Source organism: Carya illinoinensis, chromosome 7 (assembly GCF_018687715.1).
Source record: "Carya illinoinensis cultivar Pawnee chromosome 7, C.illinoinensisPawnee_v1, whole genome shotgun sequence".
NCBI lineage: Eukaryota > Viridiplantae > Streptophyta > Magnoliopsida > Fagales > Juglandaceae > Carya > Carya illinoinensis.
The window spans coordinates 1,135,184-1,155,101 of NC_056758.1; the positions used below are offsets into that span (position 1 = coordinate 1,135,184).

Sequence of the window (19,918 nt, forward strand, 5' to 3'; positions counted from 1 at the left end):
AATACGAACTTTCCACACAATTGTAAGCGAAAGCGCACAGCTTGTAACGCTGAATCGTGGAGGTTCTTTTTATTTCGAAAAGAGAAATACTTTTTGCAGTCGGGAGATGCAATCGGCGTGCAGTCGGCTGTAAAAAAAAATTAATGCGGGACCTACATAAAAAAAAAAAATTATTTTTATAACTTTTTATAATTCATGTAGGTCCCTTTGAATATAAAAAAATTTTTTTATAATTTTTTTATTTATTCCGTACAATCGACTGCACACCGACTGTGTGTAGCGACTGTACGTAGCAAAGCTGTTTCGAAAAAATCTTTCTTTCTTCATTTGCTTTCCTTTCCTCGTTGCGGTGTGCCAAATAGTTTGCCTTCAGCAGCCTTTCGGTCTTTTTCTACTTTTTGAAAAATTGTTCAACTTTGCAAACTGATAGAGACAGATACGAGCAGTCCCGCACTGCACCACATCCGTAGGCCTACCTTTTGTTTGAAGTCCAAACTCCACTCGGAGTCTCTCGGTTCGAAACTACCAATGCCGAGAAACGTTGTCACATGTGTGGCCACTCCACAGCCAGAGAAAGCAAAAGCCAATGGACGGCAGAACCCATTTCTGTGTCTTTCCCAGAACCACTCAGGCCCACATGAGGTAAATTTATCAATTACCATGTAGCTAAATTCCAAGACCCCTCTCTTTTAGAACTAGATTTTTTTTTTTGTGTGTGTGGGTGTGTTTCCCTCTACTCACGTTTAGCTTACTTTGTAAATAGTTGCCTGAGATGATTCTCATATTTAACGTTATACATTCAGTCTTTTCACGTCAAATGTTAAATCATTAATTCTGGTAATACAGGTCACTTACCAGTTTTGCTTTCTGGGTTCGCTTCAAGTTTTGAAGCTTTGAATCCACGTGGCTAGGCCAGTGTTTAAGAGTGCCCGCGGGAACTCCTTAACTGAGAACTTGGAAGTTTATTTAAGCTGTATTCACGTGCTTGTCATCGAGAAGATTGAAAATTTTCCAGTTGGTGATCCTGAAAGAGGCTGCCATTGCTTGTAGAGGCCATGGCATCTGTTATAGGTTTCCGGGCACTGTCTTTTTTTGCATCAAGTTCGGAGAATAAGGATCGGAGTCGAAGGCAAGTTAGGAGTTCAGGTAGTGCCGATTCGACGGTGTTGTCCTCAGACTCAGTTGTGGTGAATGGAACTTCTACAGGTGGGGGGAGGGGCGAGAGTAATGCGACTTCAGTTTATCAAGGAAATGGACGGTTAAGGTCTAAAGTTGAGGAGAAGAAAAGGGTAACGGATAATGTTTTGGAAACTCTGGAACCGTTGTGGGATGATGGGTATGGGACTTACACCGTGAGGGATTACTTTGATATGGCCAAGGACATTGTTAAGTCTGATGGTGGGCCACCACGGTGGTTTTGCCCTGTTTCTTGCGGATGCCCTTTAAAGGATTCTCCAGTTCTTCTGTTTTTGCCCGGTAATGGATGTCTCCCCGTGGTTGATTAATTTACAGATTTTTTTTTTTTTTTCCTTTTAATTTGGGTTTGTTCTTCGTTCTAAAGAGACAGAGAAGACTTGACTTTGGGGAATATTTTTCCTGAACAAATGAATATTTCTTGATGTTTGACGTGTAGTTTGGTTGATTGAAACTTACAGGGACCCTTTTTTTTTTTTTTTTCCTTTTCAAACTTCGATTTTTCATGCTGCAGGCCGCTGAAAATCTTTTGGTATTCATTTATGCAGGGATGGATGGTACTGGAATGGGGCTTGTTTTGCACCATAAGTCTCTTGGGAAGTAGGTCATGCCGCATTATTTCTATCATAATCATGAATGTTTCTATAGATTTGATCAAATTAAATGGTGATGGAAAATTTTATAAATTCATTAGCCAGGAATTTGAAACAAATGCCTTTGCATGCAAAACTGGGAAATTTATAGGTCTTGTTTGCGATGAGGATTCTATTGTATTAGAATAACCTACGCCCATTATGTAGCTTATAGGGTATTTTTCTGCTAAGTTGGCCAAGGCAATCCTGAGCAGCTTGTCAAGTAGTCTTATTTAACTACGACCCTATCTATAACTCCTTTACTTTACAATGTTTACAAGATTCATTATAAAGCTTGAATGGAGATAATGGACTGGACCATGTTCAGCCATGGCAGACAGCTCAATGCGACCTCTATGCCATGCTAAGTAGCCTCACTTAAATTTACCATTGTTCCTGTTTTGTGCTGATTATGTTCCTCTTGCTTCAGATTAAAAAAAGTAAAGAATTTAGGGGTAGTTGCACTTCTCACCCCTACCACCTACTTTTCATTTTGCACTTGAAATTACAAAAGGTTTCAAATTTACATCCAAATTTCTAATAGGTTTCGTTTTCATCTTCAGTTAAGATATGACTGCTAAGATAAATAAAAATTGACAATGTGGCATAATCTTGATGGTCAGGTTCAAATTTGAATTGGCCTCATAGAATAATTTTAATTGTTAGGTTCAAGTTTAAATAGAGGGTGTGAATTGAAACTTATTGGTAGTCAGTATGCAAATTGGAACTTTTTGTAATTTAAGGTGCAATTGAAAAATATGTGGTAGTTTGTGGGTGAAAAGTATAATTTCTTCTAGAATTTAATTATTACAATGGCCATTAAACCTATGCCAATAAGCTGTAGCCCAAATGTCAATGTCACCACCCCTTGAGTATGAGGTGTGGGTGAGAGTTTTCAAACTCAAATTCCAAGTATCTCTACGTTAAATTATCAAGGCCGAGAAAGGAACACATAAGAAAACTGTCAATCTTATGTTGAACATCTTGGCTAGGGAACTATGATGCTTTAATTGATTCTGTATGTTTAGTGTTAGGTTCTCCAATAAAACAAGTTATGATGGCTTTGACTTCAAAATGGCTTTTATGGATTTTGTTGCTCTAACTTTACTTAATGTTGGGACTCTTTAGGGATATTATAACTGTATAGCTTAGATGCAAGGTGAAGCTACATGGCCTGCTTAGAAAAGGTGGTCATAAATTGTATGCATATTTGATAAAACAGAATAAGAATAAAAGAAAGTTATCCATATGTATTGCATTTCTTTCATTTTCTTTTTGGTTATTTATGTGTTTTTCCTGTGCACGCATATTATTTGCAGTGATCATTGTGGAAAATTTTCCTTTTGCTCATGGTAGTGTATGATATTCAGTCTTAGGAGTGGCTAGGATATTAGTAGATTGCTTGAAAGATGTGTTTAGTTTGTATTTTTGGAAGAGTTATTAGAAACAATTTCTTCTACTTCATTGCAGGGCATTTGAAGTTTGGTGCCTGCATATTCCTGTTCAAGATCGAACACCATTTGAAGGTCCCAATTCTATCCTGGCTAATATATGCATATATACTTTCTTTATTGGTTAGATTCAAATTACACCTGCTATAGCTTCAACAAAAGCTCCACAAACAAATAATTTTAAAGTACAAATTTCCCGATTCAACTGTTGGGGCACACTTGTTTTCCATGCTAAGTTCAAATTGATTGGATTTTATTTAGCATGTAATCCTTATATTCATGTATTTAATACACGTTGAAAACATAATAACTAACAATTTGAACAACTTATAGATGAGATGGTTCTTAACTTCCAGTCATCTTGTATCTAAGGAGCTTGACATGTATGAGTAATATATATAATCCAAAAAGGATTTTGATAAAATTCTTGGTCAGTAGAAGGTAAAATATAGCAACGTTCTCAAATACCCTTTACTTTATATTAGAGTGGCATGATCTACAAGAATCTAAATAAGTATGAACTTTCATTTTAGAAACATTTTATATAATTTTCAAGACGACCCAAGGAAAATCTTATCATCTATTTTGAGAAAGTTGGCGTGGTAGTGTCACACCTGAGACTTTATTAAAGGTTAAAATGGGAATTACGTAATCATGTTTTTTTTCTCTTGCTGTTTTTTTTTTTTTTTTTTTTTGTGATTATTATTATTTTTATTATTACTCCTGCAGGTCCATTTTTATGGGCTTTGAAGAAGTATCAGGAAAGTTAATTAGTGCCTTAAATTAAGGTGTAACAAGTCCCAATCCGTGAACAGTTAATAGAATCCAAGAAAAATTAGGAATCCTTGTTGTATAAGGATACCTCTTGGCCAATCAAAATCAGTCAAGGAGACAATGACTTAGTGAAGCTAACGTAGGTTGTTAGGATTTTTTGTTTAGGATTATAATATGATATTATGGTCTTCCCAAGTTTGAATATGTTGAGTTATAACCCCTAGGGTTGGCTCTACTGGCAAGAGCCTAGGTCTTAGTGGTATGCTCCTTCCAGATCTAAGGTTCGAATCCTTGGGTGCAAACAATTTTTAGGGGCCACCAGATTGGCGGATTTTACCTTGAAGTACCTGAGGTGCACTTTTGGGTAACTCCTTGCCAAGGGACTGTGCACCCCCGAGATTAGTTAGGACTTTATTCCAGACACCGGTGCCAATAAAAGGGAAAAGAATATGTTGAGTTTTATTTAGTTGTTATCGTGAGGTTTAAATAATGTGATCAGTAGCGTTTGAAGTTCAGATTGTTTGTAGAACTCTTATACCCAGTGCTATGGAAATTGTAAAGCTGCTTTCCTGGCCCTAGCAGGTAGGGAATGTCCAAGCAATGGTATTGAAGCCAGGTTTAAGAGATTGTATAGACTCGTATGTTATGGTAAGCTAACGAGAAAGAAAGGGACATTGGATGAAGTATTCCTTAGGATATCTTCTGGCCAACATTAGGGTTTGCATAGCACTTTTATGCTTTAAATGTTACTTGTTTGATTCAGTTTTGGAAGAATTTCATAAAAGTATAGAAAGTTACTTATTAAAAGAAAATATATCATCCTATTTTATGTTGATTCGGTTATAAGTCAGACTCAATTATTTTTTCCTATAGATATTTGAGATTATTGCATTTAATAGATCTTTTACAAGCTCCTTTTAAGCTGATTTATGTATTCTCCCTCACAAATGCATTTTTTGTTCCTCATACTTGTGAGAATGGTTTTGTATCATCCTCTGATCTATAAGTGTACCATAATGCGTAATTTGGTGAAATTTCATGCATGAAGGACTGGTGAAACATGTTGAGGAAACTGTCAAGCAGGAGCATGCTTCATCTCCAAATAAGCCAATTTATTTGGTGGGGGATTCCCTTGGAGGATGCCTAGCACTTGCTGTTGCTTCTCGTAATCCTACCATTGACCTAGTCATCATATTGGCCAATCCAGGTTAGATTCCTCATATGTAGTTTTTGTTTTGTACTATAATCTTGTTTCTGATTGATGATTGATGTTGACCCCTGGAGAAAGCCTAACCTTTTGGCATTTCATTTTAGCCACATCATTTGGCAGGTCTCAGTTGCAACCATTGCTTCCTATCTTGGAGGCTATGCCTGCTGGACTACATAGTGCAGTTCCCTATCTTCTTAGCTCAATCATGGGTACTTGATCTGTTGCCTTCAAGTCTAATTGTGAAGTGTTGAATAATTGAATATATCCTTGATAATTTAACATTTTCCATGCCTATGATCCTAGGAGTACCACAAACTATGCCATCTGTTACTATGGTCTATGATGTGATCCCTAGTGCTGCTACCATGAGCAAAGATGCATGATTTGATCATTTTGTTGTCCTCTTGATGTAGCGTTGATGAAAACTCAGTCTACTTTACTTATTTCAGGAACCTCGAGCCAAGTCTTGAAAGTGGTCTAATTGTCGACTTCAAATTTATTTTAACAAAAACCTCAAAGATAGTCATGTTATAACAGTAATATTTGTGCTGCTATTATGAATATTCACAGTTGATGGAACCAGCGGAACAATTAAGGTCAACGATTCAGACTGCCGTTTGATCCTTGCTGGCCTAATGCATTTAATGGGTGACAAATGCATGTTTAACTAGTGAACTTGCAACTATTTTAAGAGAGATTATAATCTTATGTCTGCATTCTATGAAAAGTTTTTATCTGTGGCCTTCATTTCTCTACTAGCACTCGTGCAGTCTTCTACTAGCCTTTTTATTGTAGTTTAACCTACCTCATCTTCTACAGTTGATGCCATGTCTGTGTAAACAAATTTCATTTGGTTTGAATCAGTTCCATCAATAATTTTTTCATTGTTAATTGTATTCCTATAAAGCTTCTTCATATGTTTATCAACAGCAACTTTTTTTGGTCCCTTTTTTTGGATATCAGGAGAAAAAGCTTCTGATATTACCCTCTTCTATTTTGTTTACCTCAGGTGATCCAGTGAAAATGGCAATGGTCAACATTGAAAGTAGGCTTCCCCCTGGAAAAAAATTGGAACAGCTGTTTCTCAGCCTCACTTCATTGCTACCATATCTTTCTGTAAGGAATGGTTACATTGATCTTGCTTTTCTTGTGGGTTATTGGTTATTTTCTTTTCTTGTGCTTTAAATTTCCATTATTTTTGGTTGTTATGCATTTTTGCTGTTTTTGGTTTGGTCGTGCTCTCTTTAGTTGCCATTCAGAGAAGTTTCCGATGGTTATCCAACTTAAGGCCACAATGTTGTATTTCTAGTGCTAGTTAATCATCACTTGAGTACACAGTCACCGGAGCATGTTAATCATCATTTGAAAACCAAAATTCAAAGTTTCCAACTAAGGGAGTGTCTGATGCTTACACTTAACTTTGAACCAAAATCACTAGGCTAACACTTCCCTTTTGCAAATTCGTACCCTTTGTTCTCTCTTCTTCTTCTTTTCTCTTTTTCCTTCATTCTCGCTTCCTCTCATATTTGTGTGCGTGGGTGAATGAAAAGGGATGAAGGCCTTTGTTTATACCATTGCAATGCATAAACGATGGTTTATTCTCTGTCAGTAGCTATTTCCTTAGGTTATGGCATTAATCATTAATCTGATAGGCACTACTTTTGCATGAAGGGTAATTGGCCAAAAAGGGAGGTGGACATGCCTAGAATCTGAAGTTTTATTTATTTATTTATTTTTTATGTTAACAGAGGGCTGGATTTTTGTTGACATCCAAACCCAATAACTAATCAAAGAAGACCCATTCTATTTGATGTCATTTTTTTGTTTGATAGTAGAATTTATTAATGAGCACAAAAGTGCTATCAAGGTACATGTTTCCATCAGACACAACTAGCTTGAAAAACAAATGTATGTTGTCATCCAATGATAAAGGGATCCGAAAAAGAAATCCTTGAGATGCTCCACTGCCTTGTCACATTCCGAGAAGTTTCAATCATTCCACTTCCTCCAAATTCACCATATAAGGCAAATCGGGATCATCTTTCATAAGTTTTCATTATGCGGACTGCCAAACCTACCTCTCCAATACTCGAAAAGATCCACCAACCATTTAGGCATGACCCAATCGAACCCATAATTATAAAGGCTAAAGCAGCTTGCCGGACTGCATAACAATGTCATAACAAGTGATCACTGTTGTCTTGTTATTCTTGCACATCAACACTGATTTACCACAATAATCTGTCGCTTCTTTAAACTATCTAGTCTATCTATTTGATATCATTAATGGGCTTACAAATATAATAATACTAGCAATTCCTTAGTTTAGCAAGAGTAAGCCCAATCATAGTGAGTCACAGTGGGTTTTGTTTTGTGTAGTGTAAGTTGATTCCTAATATCTTTTGCCTCTCTTTTGCTTTAAATAAAATTGATTAAGAAGTCCAATTAATGTTTGTTTGGTGTCAGGACTGTCCTCCAGTGTTGTTAAATTCCAGTTATACCAAAAACTTAAGTTGCTGAGAAGAGGTGAACTTAAATCTTTTAAGTTATGTTCTAACACCTTCGCTCACGTGTGGGCCAAGTTCTTCTTTAATAAGTGAGCCCAACAACTAGGAATATTTAGTTATAATGGAGATAGAGTATGAGTCAGGGTCTAAACTTAAGATAACAATCTGATACTAAGTTAAATCAACAATTGTCCCAAAATTTAAGCTGATGGAAATAGGCGAATTTAATCATTAATCTATATTCTATGGATGTCAAATGGGTTTTACTTTTCTGCATATTTGTTGGCAGGGCTTTGATGATATTATACCAAAGAGCACACTTCTATGGAAGCTGAAGCTGCTTAAATCGGCTGCTGCATATACTAATTCCCGTCTACATGCTGTTAAAGCTGAAGTGCTCATCCTCTCGAGGTTGCTCCTCTCTCTAGATTTTGACTAATTACTAATTTACCATCTAGGTTTGTACATGTTTAAGACATGGTATTAGTTACTTATGATTTGGTAAATCTCAATAGATAGTTACAATTGTTGATATAATTGTATTTTAGTGGCAAGGATAACATGGTTCCTAGTGGAGATGAAGCTCAACGACTCAAGGAATTGTTACAAAACTGTGTAGTTCGTCACTTCAAGGATAGTGGTCATACCCTTTTATTGGTAGGTGATAACATGCACATCCATAGTATGATGTCATGATGCTGCTCCTTACATCTCTGTTATTTCCAATTATTGCTGGAGTCAGTGAAGCTTCTGATGACATCAAGATTTTGCATGACTTTTGATCTTTTTAGATAATCTCAGTTCTATTGGTCAGTTATTCACTTCAGTTGCATTCATGTGTGATCACCTAAACGACCAGATTCAGGTTGTCTGTTGAAATAACGCAACTCCATTGCACCTTTTCGATTTGATTTCTGCTCTGAATTGCCACACATGATTCAAAATTTCTTGGGTTTGGCTCAATCTCTTTTTTTAAATCTCTTTAAATTTATTGATTAATCAGTGTATTTCAAGATTCTTTAATTTTCAGATTACATAAATATAACTTTTGAAATATTTGGGGATGGTAGAATTACAATTTGTCATGTGCCCAATAGGTATGTAATTTTTTTTTTTTTTTCGTTTTGATCTTGCTTCACTTTTTCCAAGGGACCCAAATTCAGAGTAAACCTCTAAAATTTACAAGGGAAGCTCCATGCACCTGCTCTTAGGTGAACACTGATTTCTCCCATGCTTAGCATGAACTTAATGGCCCTGAGCTTATACTGGAAAATCATCAGTACCAAACTTCAAGCAATAAGGAAGTGGGTCGACTTTGGATGTCAAGCACAGACTTAACACTTTATCTGCTCTTTTAATTGTGTGTAATTATGTGCTTTATCGTGATAAACAACTTTATGAACTAACTTGTCTTGGAATTTTCTGCTTACATCAGGCCACTCCACTTGTGGGCCCTCATTTTGTGCCTTTTGAATTGTAATTCACCTAGTTTCTTCTTCTTTCTCTCAAGAATACTTGCACTTTTTTGGTAGTTGATTTTGGGATAACAAACTGACTTCAATCTTAGCTGTCATGGTGCAGGAAGATGGAATTGGTTTGATGACGGTTATTAAGGGTACTTGCAAATACCGTCGTTCAAGGAGACATGATTATGTATCCGATTTTCTACCTCCTAGTAGGAAAGAACTCCAATACGCCTGTGATCAAGTGCTTGGGTAATACAGTGGTGCTTCATTTTTTTCTCTTTTTCAGCTTACCTTAATCTGATGGTGGGCATGCAACTGAATGAAGCTCAATGTGATGCAAGTTTTGAGCCTTAAATCTCAATATTAATCTTGGGCCGAGGGTACTAGAAATATGATCCTGTTCAAGGGTGACTTTTACAAGAACATTGCATCATTATAAGTGGAACTGTTGTGTGATACAATTGGTGACTGTTAAGATCAAACTGTGGTAGAGTTAGATGGAAAACAATCGATATCATTAAGATTTCTCCACATCATTATACTCATTAAAATTCTGCCACTAACATATCAACTCCACCCCCACCAAGATATGGCACGAAATGTTTTCAAATTTTGGACACCATACAATCTCTTTCAAGTTGGGTTTTCAGGGATTAATCTGAAATTATTTCTTGAGTTTTGATGTCTGCCTTTCCTGGACTTATGATGTGGCCTATCAAATGTTTGTTAACATTGTGACCCATCTGTTTGGATAGTGAAAGTGTTTCTTTTTATCTCATCTCACCTCATCATTACAACTTTTCCAAATTTCAACACAAAATATAATAAACAATTCAACATTTTCAAATCCCAAAACAATAATAATATTAAAAAATAATATCCTAACAATATTTTATTCAACTTTCATCTAAAACCATCTTATCTCATCTCACTATCCAAGCCGTAAATTTCTCACTTTGACCAAAATATTTCTTCTCCTTTAGTATGTTATTATGAATTATTTGGCTTTATATATCATGGACAAGTGACCTCCAAATTGTCAGATTATGCAGAACTGTCCAAAACAAGTCATCATTTTGCTGATTTAATGCTTTTAATATCATATCTGGCGAATGTGATCAAAAATAAGTTCTATGGGCACTTTTTCACATTTGTTCTATACTTCCAAAGAAACTTGTCTTGGTTCGTGTTGGCATTAACATGCCTATTGGGTGACACCAGCAGGTGAAGCCCTTTGGCTTTGGGTCCTTTTATTGTGCCCCCGCCGGGGGGGGGGGTGGTTCATATGGAAACCACAGAAATTAGATTCCAATGTGCTCATGTATTTAGTTTTGATAATTCTACCTCACAAAAAGAAAGCAAATTTGATCTATTTTTTTTTTTAGTCCTGTCTAAACAACCTATTTCATGTTGCTTTGAAATCTCTTGTTCTGATCTTGAGTGATTTATCATGTTGAAAGAGAAACTGCAGTTTGAAACAGAATGTTGCTCATGCAATATCAAGTATTTGTTTGTGTTCCCTGCATTTTCTGTATCATTAGCCCCACACCCATCGTTTGTTTTATAGAAAGTTTTATCAATGCTCAATTCGATGATATGATTTCACACATAGTCAGTAGAAATCTCAGCAGGTTGTTTGATGGCAAAACCATGTTTTCACCCAACCTTTTTAATGAACCATGTTGTTAGATTTGAACAATAAGAATCTTGGTTTAAGACCCTAATTGACTGGCCTGCATCTACCTCTCCTAGTCCTACTCTTGTCTAGGCCTTGGTTAACTCCCTGCACGAATCAGCTTTTTAAGTTATATGCAATCAGACATCTGTGCCATGTGAGCTTGAAGCTTGACATTACAGTTGCACAATGGCAGTTTATTGCGCTTTGCTTCTGGTTCCATAATGTTCTCGACTTTGGAGGACGGAAAGATAGTGAAAGGTCTTGCTGGTGTTCCAAGTGATGGTCCTGTGTTATTAGTTGGTTATCACATGTTGATGGGACTTGAACTTTCTCCACTTGTTGAACGATTTTTGGTCGAGAAGAATATTATGGTTCGTGGTTTGGCTCATCCAACTTTGTTTTCAAGGGCGTTTGAGAGTTCATCCCCTGAGTTTTCTTTCAATGACTGGATCAAAGTGTTTGGAGGACTACCTGTCACAGCCAGCAATCTTTTCAAATTGCTTTCAACAAAATCGCATGTGCTTCTTTATCCTGGCGGTGCACGTGAGGCCTTACATTACAAGGTGTGTCAAGTTCCTTGCGTTCATTTCAACTTTCTTTTTTCTGTTTGCCTGTACCTAAAAAACCCTACATTTTGTAGTGATGAACTTTCATGGAACTGAATCTGTTCAGTCATTATTTACTTTCTAACCCGCACAGGTAAAATAATGTAAAGGTTCCTTCCACAACAATGAACAACATTGTCTTTAATAATGCAGGTCTTGTTAATTCTGGATGTCGATATGCATGACAAGCCATAACTTGTGTGTTGATTATAATTTGGTAGTAACCACCTCGTGCACGTTGGAACTATTGTGTGAACTGACTTCTATCAAACAAAATCTGGTGGTATGATTAAAAATATCTGTAGGTTGAGCATCACTACTACACTTAAAATTATATAAAACTAAATGTAAGGATTAATGCAGGAAATGTGTGTTCATGGTCTCCGGAATGATCATGGTGAACAAGTTTTTAAACAATAATTGAGCTTGAGCATTTCAATAGAGGAAATACGTTGATTTTTTGTTTATTGTTTCTGTTATTTAGAGAGGATTAAGAGGTGACTAGAGGTGCTTGTTGCAATTAATCTTTGTTTTTACTTGAACTTTCTATATCTGTCCAAACTTTGTTTTCCCACAGTTAATGGTGATATTATATTTCCAGGGAGAAGAATACAAGTTATTTTGGCCTGATCAGCCAGAATTTGTGAGAATGGCAGCACGGTTTGGGGCCACAATTGTACCATTTGGAGTTGTGGGAGAAGATGATATAGCAGAGGTAAGGTTGCGTTTTACTTCAGTTTTTTTTATCATCCATTTTTTTCTCTAACTTTCCCTTCTTAATTCTTTGAAAGTTTGGAGAGACAATCTTAATTAAATGCTCCTTTCGCTGATTATGTCAGTTATAGTGCTGCTTAGTGCAGGTTGGAAGAGTCCAAATTCTAGAGCATAGTCAATGGACTTGTTTCTGGATCAATATTAGGAGTGGGATTGTGTTCATAGAATTATTACAGAGCAGAAAAGTTTTAATAACTTTGGTGTAGAAGCAAGATCACATTGATGGATAGTCATGGATGAGCTTGCAAAGATAGTCAAACCCAAATCATAAACCTGTCATTTTACGTGGAAGAGACCACATCGAATAGTATAATTCGTACGGAAAAAGTAATCAGATGTTAATTCACAAATTCATAAATCTATCAACAAGTCATTAACAAAATATATATTGGAGAGTACTCTGGATTTCATTTATCTTTTCTTGAGCGTGATTTTTCCATTAATGTCCCATTTTCTTTGGAATTGAATTGTGTTGTTATTTTGCATGGCAGATGGTCCTTGATTACAACGACCTAATTAAAATCCCCGTCATTAAGGATTATATCAGAGATGCTAATAGCAACATGATAAGAGTGAGGTAATTACTCTTCTATACTGTAATGTTTTTCTGAGTGCTCTAATGTAAAGTTCCAAAAGCTAGAGTGCTAGCCACTTTTTTATCATAGAGAGTCAGTTTCAACTTCTATTGACTGCATATGCTCGTATTTATAGGGATGAGACAAGTGGGGAGGTTGGCAGCCAAGAACTATTTATTCCAGGGCTTTTGCCCAAGATACCTGGCCGCTTCTACTATCTCTTTGGGAAGCCCATTGAAACAAAGGGAAGGAATGAGATCCTGAAGGACAAAAAAGTTGCAAACCAATTGTACTTGCAGATAAAATCTGAGGTTGAACGCAATATGGCATTCTTGGTTAAAAAGCGGGAGGAGGATCCCTATAGGAGTGTTGTTGACAGAACATTATACAAGGCAATATATGCTACTTCAAATGAAGTTCCAGCATTTGAGCCTTAAAATTAGTTTTGAGAGAGACATTGTTCTTGTCTTGAACTCCTATCATTCTCTCTTTCCATGGAAAGAGGCTTATGTACAGAAGTTATTTCTTGTTTGTTATTCAATAAAAGGGGATGTTTCTGTACAGAAAAGAAATTTACTTAATTGGAGACTGTTATACAGAAAAAATTTTCTTTCGAAAGGAACCGCGCTCTGGGTCAAATCTATATATCTGTATATGAGCGCGCGCGCGATCTTATGTAAAATAAAGTCGTCATCTCGTGGAATTCATCTTTAGAAGAGGCCATATAGCTTAATATTCATTGATTGGTTTGTTCTGGTTTTTCATCTTATCATAGTATGTCTTGAAGTGTTCCCCAAGCTGTAATCCAAAGAATGAAAGTGTTCCAGGGAATCATACCAGACAATCTTGTGCAAGGACTATCTTTTGCCGTACCTTCCTCAGTGACACTGATGTTGGGACAGGCAATTCTTCTCAGCATGAGAATTCTCTGCCACGTCCAAGAACAATCACAAGGGCAATCAATCTCCTAGACGCTCTAATTTCTAATAAAGTTGATTCTAAATCAATCCAACAAGAATTATATTATATACTCTATCTCATTCCCATCGTACTTTCAACTACTATTGGCTCAAATTTAATGTTTTAATATGTGCATTCACTCATCCCTTTTTCTCTTGTTCTTTTCTGATTTAAGTATTTCCGATTTTTCTTACTTGTAGATAAAGATCACGCTAATGAAAGAAAATCATCACAGAGGAACGACCTAAAGTAAAGTGAATGACTTTTCACGGCGCCAAGTTCTCGCCGTAACAAGCTAAACTTCCCCTCATTAGTCCCCATGTTACCAACACTTCCCAGACATGCATGACCAATTGCGCATGCCTCGTGGTCATGATGCCACATCCAACACGATGTTGCTTTCGTTAAACTACAAGCATAGATGATGTAATTCTTATTATTAGTCTTATTTTTATTTTCCTTCTTTGGAGAGAGGCTTTGCTCAAGCATAGATGGCCTGTAAATTTATTTTCCAATACAGATTTCGCAGAAAAAAAATAAAGGAACACTTGAGGAAGAATATTATTATCATCAGTAATGTTTCTTTCTGCTATAGTATCATGCATGCACGGGGCAATTGAAAATGAAACGATTGATTTTTGCTAGCTTTTGATCACTGTAATCAGGTGTCATAGTGGGTGAAATGATTCTTCAGGTAAGTGTAGAAATGATCCATGATGACTCTCTTAGAAAAAAGAATATGAAGCCAATTAAAGGAAAAATTTATTTGACAAACTGAACACATTTCTAACGTAGAAGTTTGCGACATCATCTCTTACTTTTTATTGTCTCGGGTAAGACAAAAGTGGTTTCATGCATGCTGGATCCCGCTTTTTAGTTATTCTCTCTTTTCTGATTCTCTCACTTTTATTTGTTCTCTCACGGTGGAGTGAATGAGCGGAAGCTAAGGTACCGGAGGTCACAATCCATGGATAGGCAGGCATGAAGGCAGAACATGATTCTTCAAAACTATCTTGTGAATGGAATAACTTAGTGGGAATCTCAAAGTGCATGAGAAAGAAAAAAAAAATACCATGCGCAATATAGTTTTGGATCTTCTATCCTGTCATGAAACCCAAAAAAGAATATTATTTTCCTATTTAAGGATCAAGTACGAGACATTTTACAAACTGAGCAAGTTGTCCTGGTGTACTCTGTTCTTTGAGAAAACAAATCCTAGTTTTCACCACACTGCTTTAGTGATCATGTCTTGGTATGGTTATCCGTATAGAGGCGGTAGCCGCACCTCTGGTGGAGTTGCATCAGTTGCCAATGCCAATGAACTGAGCAAAGCAAGCTACGCCTCGGAAGCTGATCAAGTGTGCCGGCCTGTCTTGATTGATGCTGAGGGAAGAACAATGCCAGTCATTGTGTGCACTTCCAACCAAAATAAGCAGAGCTATCTGGTTGACACAATAGAGCGTGTCCGCACACCTTTGGCCTCAGGATATACACATGGCTCACCACCAAAGGCTGATCCAATGAAAAATTATGGGAACAGAGATAGCCCTCCAACAAAGGCAGATCCAGTGAAAGATTATGTATACGATGATGATGACTGGAGGAGGCATTCCAGTCCTGCTCGTGATCGCCCTCGAGAAGTTGAGGTCTTCCTCAACAAAGTCCAGACTGAAGCTATGGGTAGGCCAAGTCGTTCAGCATGGGCGCCTGCAACACCAAGAAATGATACCAAACTCGGCACACCTACATCTGATATTGCCACAGCCATGGAGAATTTGAAGGAAGCGGCAAGGGGTTTATCTGTCACCAATGTTCCTCCACAGTATCGGTACACTATACCACTCTCAACAGGGCCAAAAAGAGATATCTATCCAGACACCATTGACAGCAGGGAAGCTGCAAGGCGGTATGGCAACTTGAGTATATCATCTCGGCCGCGAACCACTGGTGACACTTACACTGCAACAATCGACAGTAGAGAGGCTGCTAAGAGGTATGGCGGTGCAAGTATTGCTTGAAAGCCTCAAGTCAATGCTTCCCTGCATACTTTTACTAGTTTAGGCCTGCGGGGTTACCTGAAATTAATTAAAAAGGATTTATATCCACGAATCTACAGCTATCTTTTCAGTTCAGTGCTTCCTGGGAAGTTTGATAGGCTACTTGTCTGAATGGCGTTTATCTGATATTGTAATAAGCTTTTATGGAAAGCATATATACAATAAACTTCAGGGGTATTGATTTACTATGAAATCTTTCTTGGGATATTTTTCTCTCTTTTTACTTGTTTTTTTTCTCTAAGAAGACAATAAAATAAAGTAATAAACAATGAAATGGCTTCTGGCGGAGGTAGAAATCGCTGACACTTGATACCATATCAGTGTTGCGGATGTAAAGGGCATAAACAAGGGTGAGAGGTGAGATTGTTGAGAACCTTCACAATGTTATATTGTGTGTGTGTGTGTATATATATGAGATTGAAACTGATACATGATCTTTGCTACTCCACGCCTAGCATTCATTGCACGTTGATTCAGCTAGGCTACCGCTGCAAAGTACAAATCTCTGGGTTACATACATTTCAACAGCATTCAGTGGTTCTTATACGATGTTAAAGCGTCAAGAGTGATTCTCCATTTCTATGAGAAAAAATTTAAAAATTCAACTACAACAAAATAGAGTTAGAATTTTTTTTTTCAGTCGGAGTAGGATTTATACTCAGACGTGTCTCCAGATTGACTCTAACTTCGTCTAATCGGACTCCAATCTTGTACATATATTATAAAATTATATATTTATCTACGTATTGATCATATGTACAAGAACTATATAATTAGAACTTATATAGTTAAATTTATTAATATATTAATATGAGTTAATTATTATAAAATAATATACTTATATTATAATATAAATGGACTAATATTTCCACCCCAAAACAAATTCCTCGCATTTCTCTCTCCATTGGCATTTTCTCTCCACCAAACTTCCGGCCATCTTCCCATTTCTTCTGCCCAGAGGGAGGATTGGCTCCTCCCTCCCTCCTCCTGTTTGGCCAATGCTGGAATTGTCTATAGTTTTTTTTTTTTCCCAATTTTTTCATATTTTTTCATTCGCAACACCAAGATGCACCTATTTATTGCCTATCGGCCTCCTACAACCGCCATGTGCCTCACCAGTAAACTCTCCAGCCGCTAATTAGTTGGAAGGTTGAAGAAAATTGATCAAAAGAGCAACACATGAGTCTCACGTGCGGCTTATATGATGTGGGAAATTCACACGCAACCACGTCAGGGAGAGTCTTCTGCAGTCACAGGTGGCACCACTGGGATCAACAATTTCAGATCTCTTAGATTTGACCATTACCCTATTTCCAAGAGTGGCTCGTGAACCACACGTGACTCCACGACCAATGACAGTCCTATGCCTGCATATCGACTTATCTTCCAGTTGTTACTTTCCTATATTTCCTCTTTCCCTAACCAATAATCAAGATAAAGTGGTCGTGAAAGTCTCATATAACCAATCCAGACAAACAAGATACAACACACATCAATTCATTGTGACTTTTAGTTCTAGTCTTATAGTCTGTTTTTCCAGATTATACAAAAATCGTTTCAAGCAGCTTCCCTTTAGCTAAAAATCGTTTCAACCATCTTTTTTTTTTTATATATATATATATATATATTTCTCTTGTGTTGCATTTGCTTGTTTTGGGATGATTATTGGGGATTTTCCCCCATTGAATCTAGTATCTTGTAACCACTTAGTTTATTTATGAATTTTCTTGCTTGAGAGAAAAAAAAAAAAAAATAGACTAATAATAGTTGAGTACATGTAAACATCCTAGTATTACTACCATAGACACTATAAATAAGTGTAGTACTATAGAATTAAGTTAGAAATAAGTTAGAATTTAGTATAATATGTAATTAGATACTAAAAATAAATATAGTATAGAAATAAGTTAGACACTAGTATAATATAATAATATATAATACTATATTATAATAATATGTAATTAGATACTATAGTATAATTCTAGTATAAAAATAAGTTAGATATTTGTATATAATTTATATAATTAAATTCAAGGATAATTAGAGACTAATAACCAATGTGATAACTGCTAAATGATAAATTAATATATCAATAATCAATTATATGTACACGCTACACATCATAGCATTACTATCATGCATATTAACTAGTGAATATATATATAACTAATAGTGAATCATGTATTATGTATAATATATATATTTTATGACTATTAATTTATTTATCTAGATTCTAATATAGTAATATGTAATTAAACTAGATTGAAGTAGATTCTAGTTTAATTTTATATATAGTTATACTTTATGATTTAGTAATATTTTTTCATTTTACATAAACATCTTGTGCGGTAGAAAAGTTGACCGGCCCCCTTAAGAAAAATTGCTTGTTTCGTCACTGCAACCAACGTAATCCTGTAATTTAAATAAAAATAAATTTAATTTTATAAAAATTGACTCAAAGAGCAAAAAAAATTGAATTTATTTTTAATTAAATTACATGATTATGTTGGTTGATTTAATTTATTTTCTTTTAAATTATGCAAAAAATGTCATGTTCTGAAATTTTTAATTCAAATTCAAAGAAGAAAAAGAAAAAAAATAGTTAAATAATAAAACAGTATTAAATTAAGTGTAAGCGTATATTGCTCCGGATTATATGTTAGGGAATATTTTTCCCTCCCTAGGCACACCGTGTGAACTTTCAATGTGCAAACGAGATCAGCCCGCTTTTGGCTCAGCACAGAGTAGCTTATGGTTTTCAGACTTATTTACTCCACGACCTTCGTTGCCTCTACCTCTTCATTCAGTGATGCCCTATGCAATCGATTGCCGTCCATTTGTTTACAGATTCTTGTCGCTTTTACAGGAATTCTCAAATAGCCTCATCCTGGTCAAGTCCATCCATGCTCAGACTATCACCAATCCCGTTCTCGAAGATCAGCTTTTGGCTACAAAACTTGTCAGGACGTATTGTGATCTGGGACATGTGGGCGATGCCCGTCTCGTGTTTGTTAAATTTTCTCATACGAGAACTATTCTATGCAATGCCATGGCTGGTGGGTATGTGAGAAATGAGAGGTACCACGAGACCCTTGAGTTGTTTAAATTGATGGGGTCTGGCAATATGGAGATTGATAATTATACATGCAATTTTGCTCTCAGGGCATGCATGGGCTTATTTGATTATAAAATGGGTAGGGAAGTAATTAGGAGGGCGGCCGAAAAAGGACTTGAAAGTGACCCTTTTTTGGAGAGTTCGATTATTAGTTTCTTGGTGAAATTTGGTAGTATTGATGAAGCAAGAAGGGTCTTTGACACAATGCCCGAGAAGTTTGTTGTTTGTTAGGAGCTCTATGATCGGTGGGTTGTGCAGGCATGCCAATCTAATGAGGCTTTTGATTTGTTTTTTGATATGCGTCGTTTGGGATTAGGCCGAGTCCCGTAACTATGGTAAGCTTGATCCAAGCTTGTGTAGAAGCAAGGTATTTGAAACTTGGCGAATGTGTTCATGGGTGTGTACTTGGAATGGGCGGTGATGTTTTGGTGCTTACCTCATTGGTTGATATGTATGGTAAGATGGGTTATGTTGAAATTACTGGCTCGGTTTTTTATAGCATGCCCACAAGAAATTTGGTATCGTAGAATGCTAAGATGTCAGGATTTTATCAGAGATGTTAATAGCAACATGATAAGAGTGAGGTAATTACTATTCTATACTGTAATATTGTTTTTCTGAGTGCTCTAATGTAAAGTTCCAAAAGCTAGAGTGCTAGCCACTTTTTTATCATAGTCAGATTCAACTTCTATTGACTGGATTTATAGGGATGAGACAAGTGGGGAGGTTGGCAGCCAAGAACTATTTATACCAGGGCTTTTGCCCAAGATACCTGGCCGCTCCTACTATCTCTTTGGGAAGCCCATTGAAACAAAGGGAAGGAATGAGATCCTGAAGGACAAAAAAGTTGCAAACCAATTGTAATTGCAGATAAAATCTGAGGTTGAACGCAATATGGCATTCTTGGTTAAAAAGCGGGA

The 19,918-nt window shown here is 36.4% G+C and overlaps 1 protein-coding gene across 2 annotated transcripts; it reads left to right on the plus strand.

The window, feature by feature from the left end:
• Window positions 1-381: 381 nt before the first annotated feature.
• LOC122315756 (acyltransferase-like protein At1g54570, chloroplastic) lies at window positions 382-13,484 on the plus strand. 2 transcript variants are annotated; one of them, XM_043131891.1, is made up of 14 exons: window positions 382-642; window positions 847-1,476; window positions 1,743-1,794; window positions 3,297-3,352; window positions 5,100-5,258; window positions 5,366-5,470; window positions 6,271-6,377; window positions 8,058-8,179; window positions 8,317-8,425; window positions 9,350-9,483; window positions 11,106-11,475; window positions 12,119-12,232; window positions 12,783-12,868; window positions 13,003-13,484. In XM_043131891.1, the coding sequence occupies exons 2-14, from the start codon at window positions 1,056-1,058 to the stop codon at window positions 13,301-13,303; spliced, it is 2,136 nt and encodes a 711-aa protein (XP_042987825.1). In that variant the 5' UTR covers window positions 382-642; window positions 847-1,055; the 3' UTR covers window positions 13,304-13,484. The 2 variants fall into 2 exon arrangements, with proteins under 2 accessions (XP_042987825.1, XP_042987826.1); XM_043131892.1 differs by lacking the exon at window positions 382-642 and having other exon boundaries at window positions 1,335-1,476; window positions 1,743-1,798.
• Window positions 13,485-19,918: the final 6,434 nt, after the last annotated feature.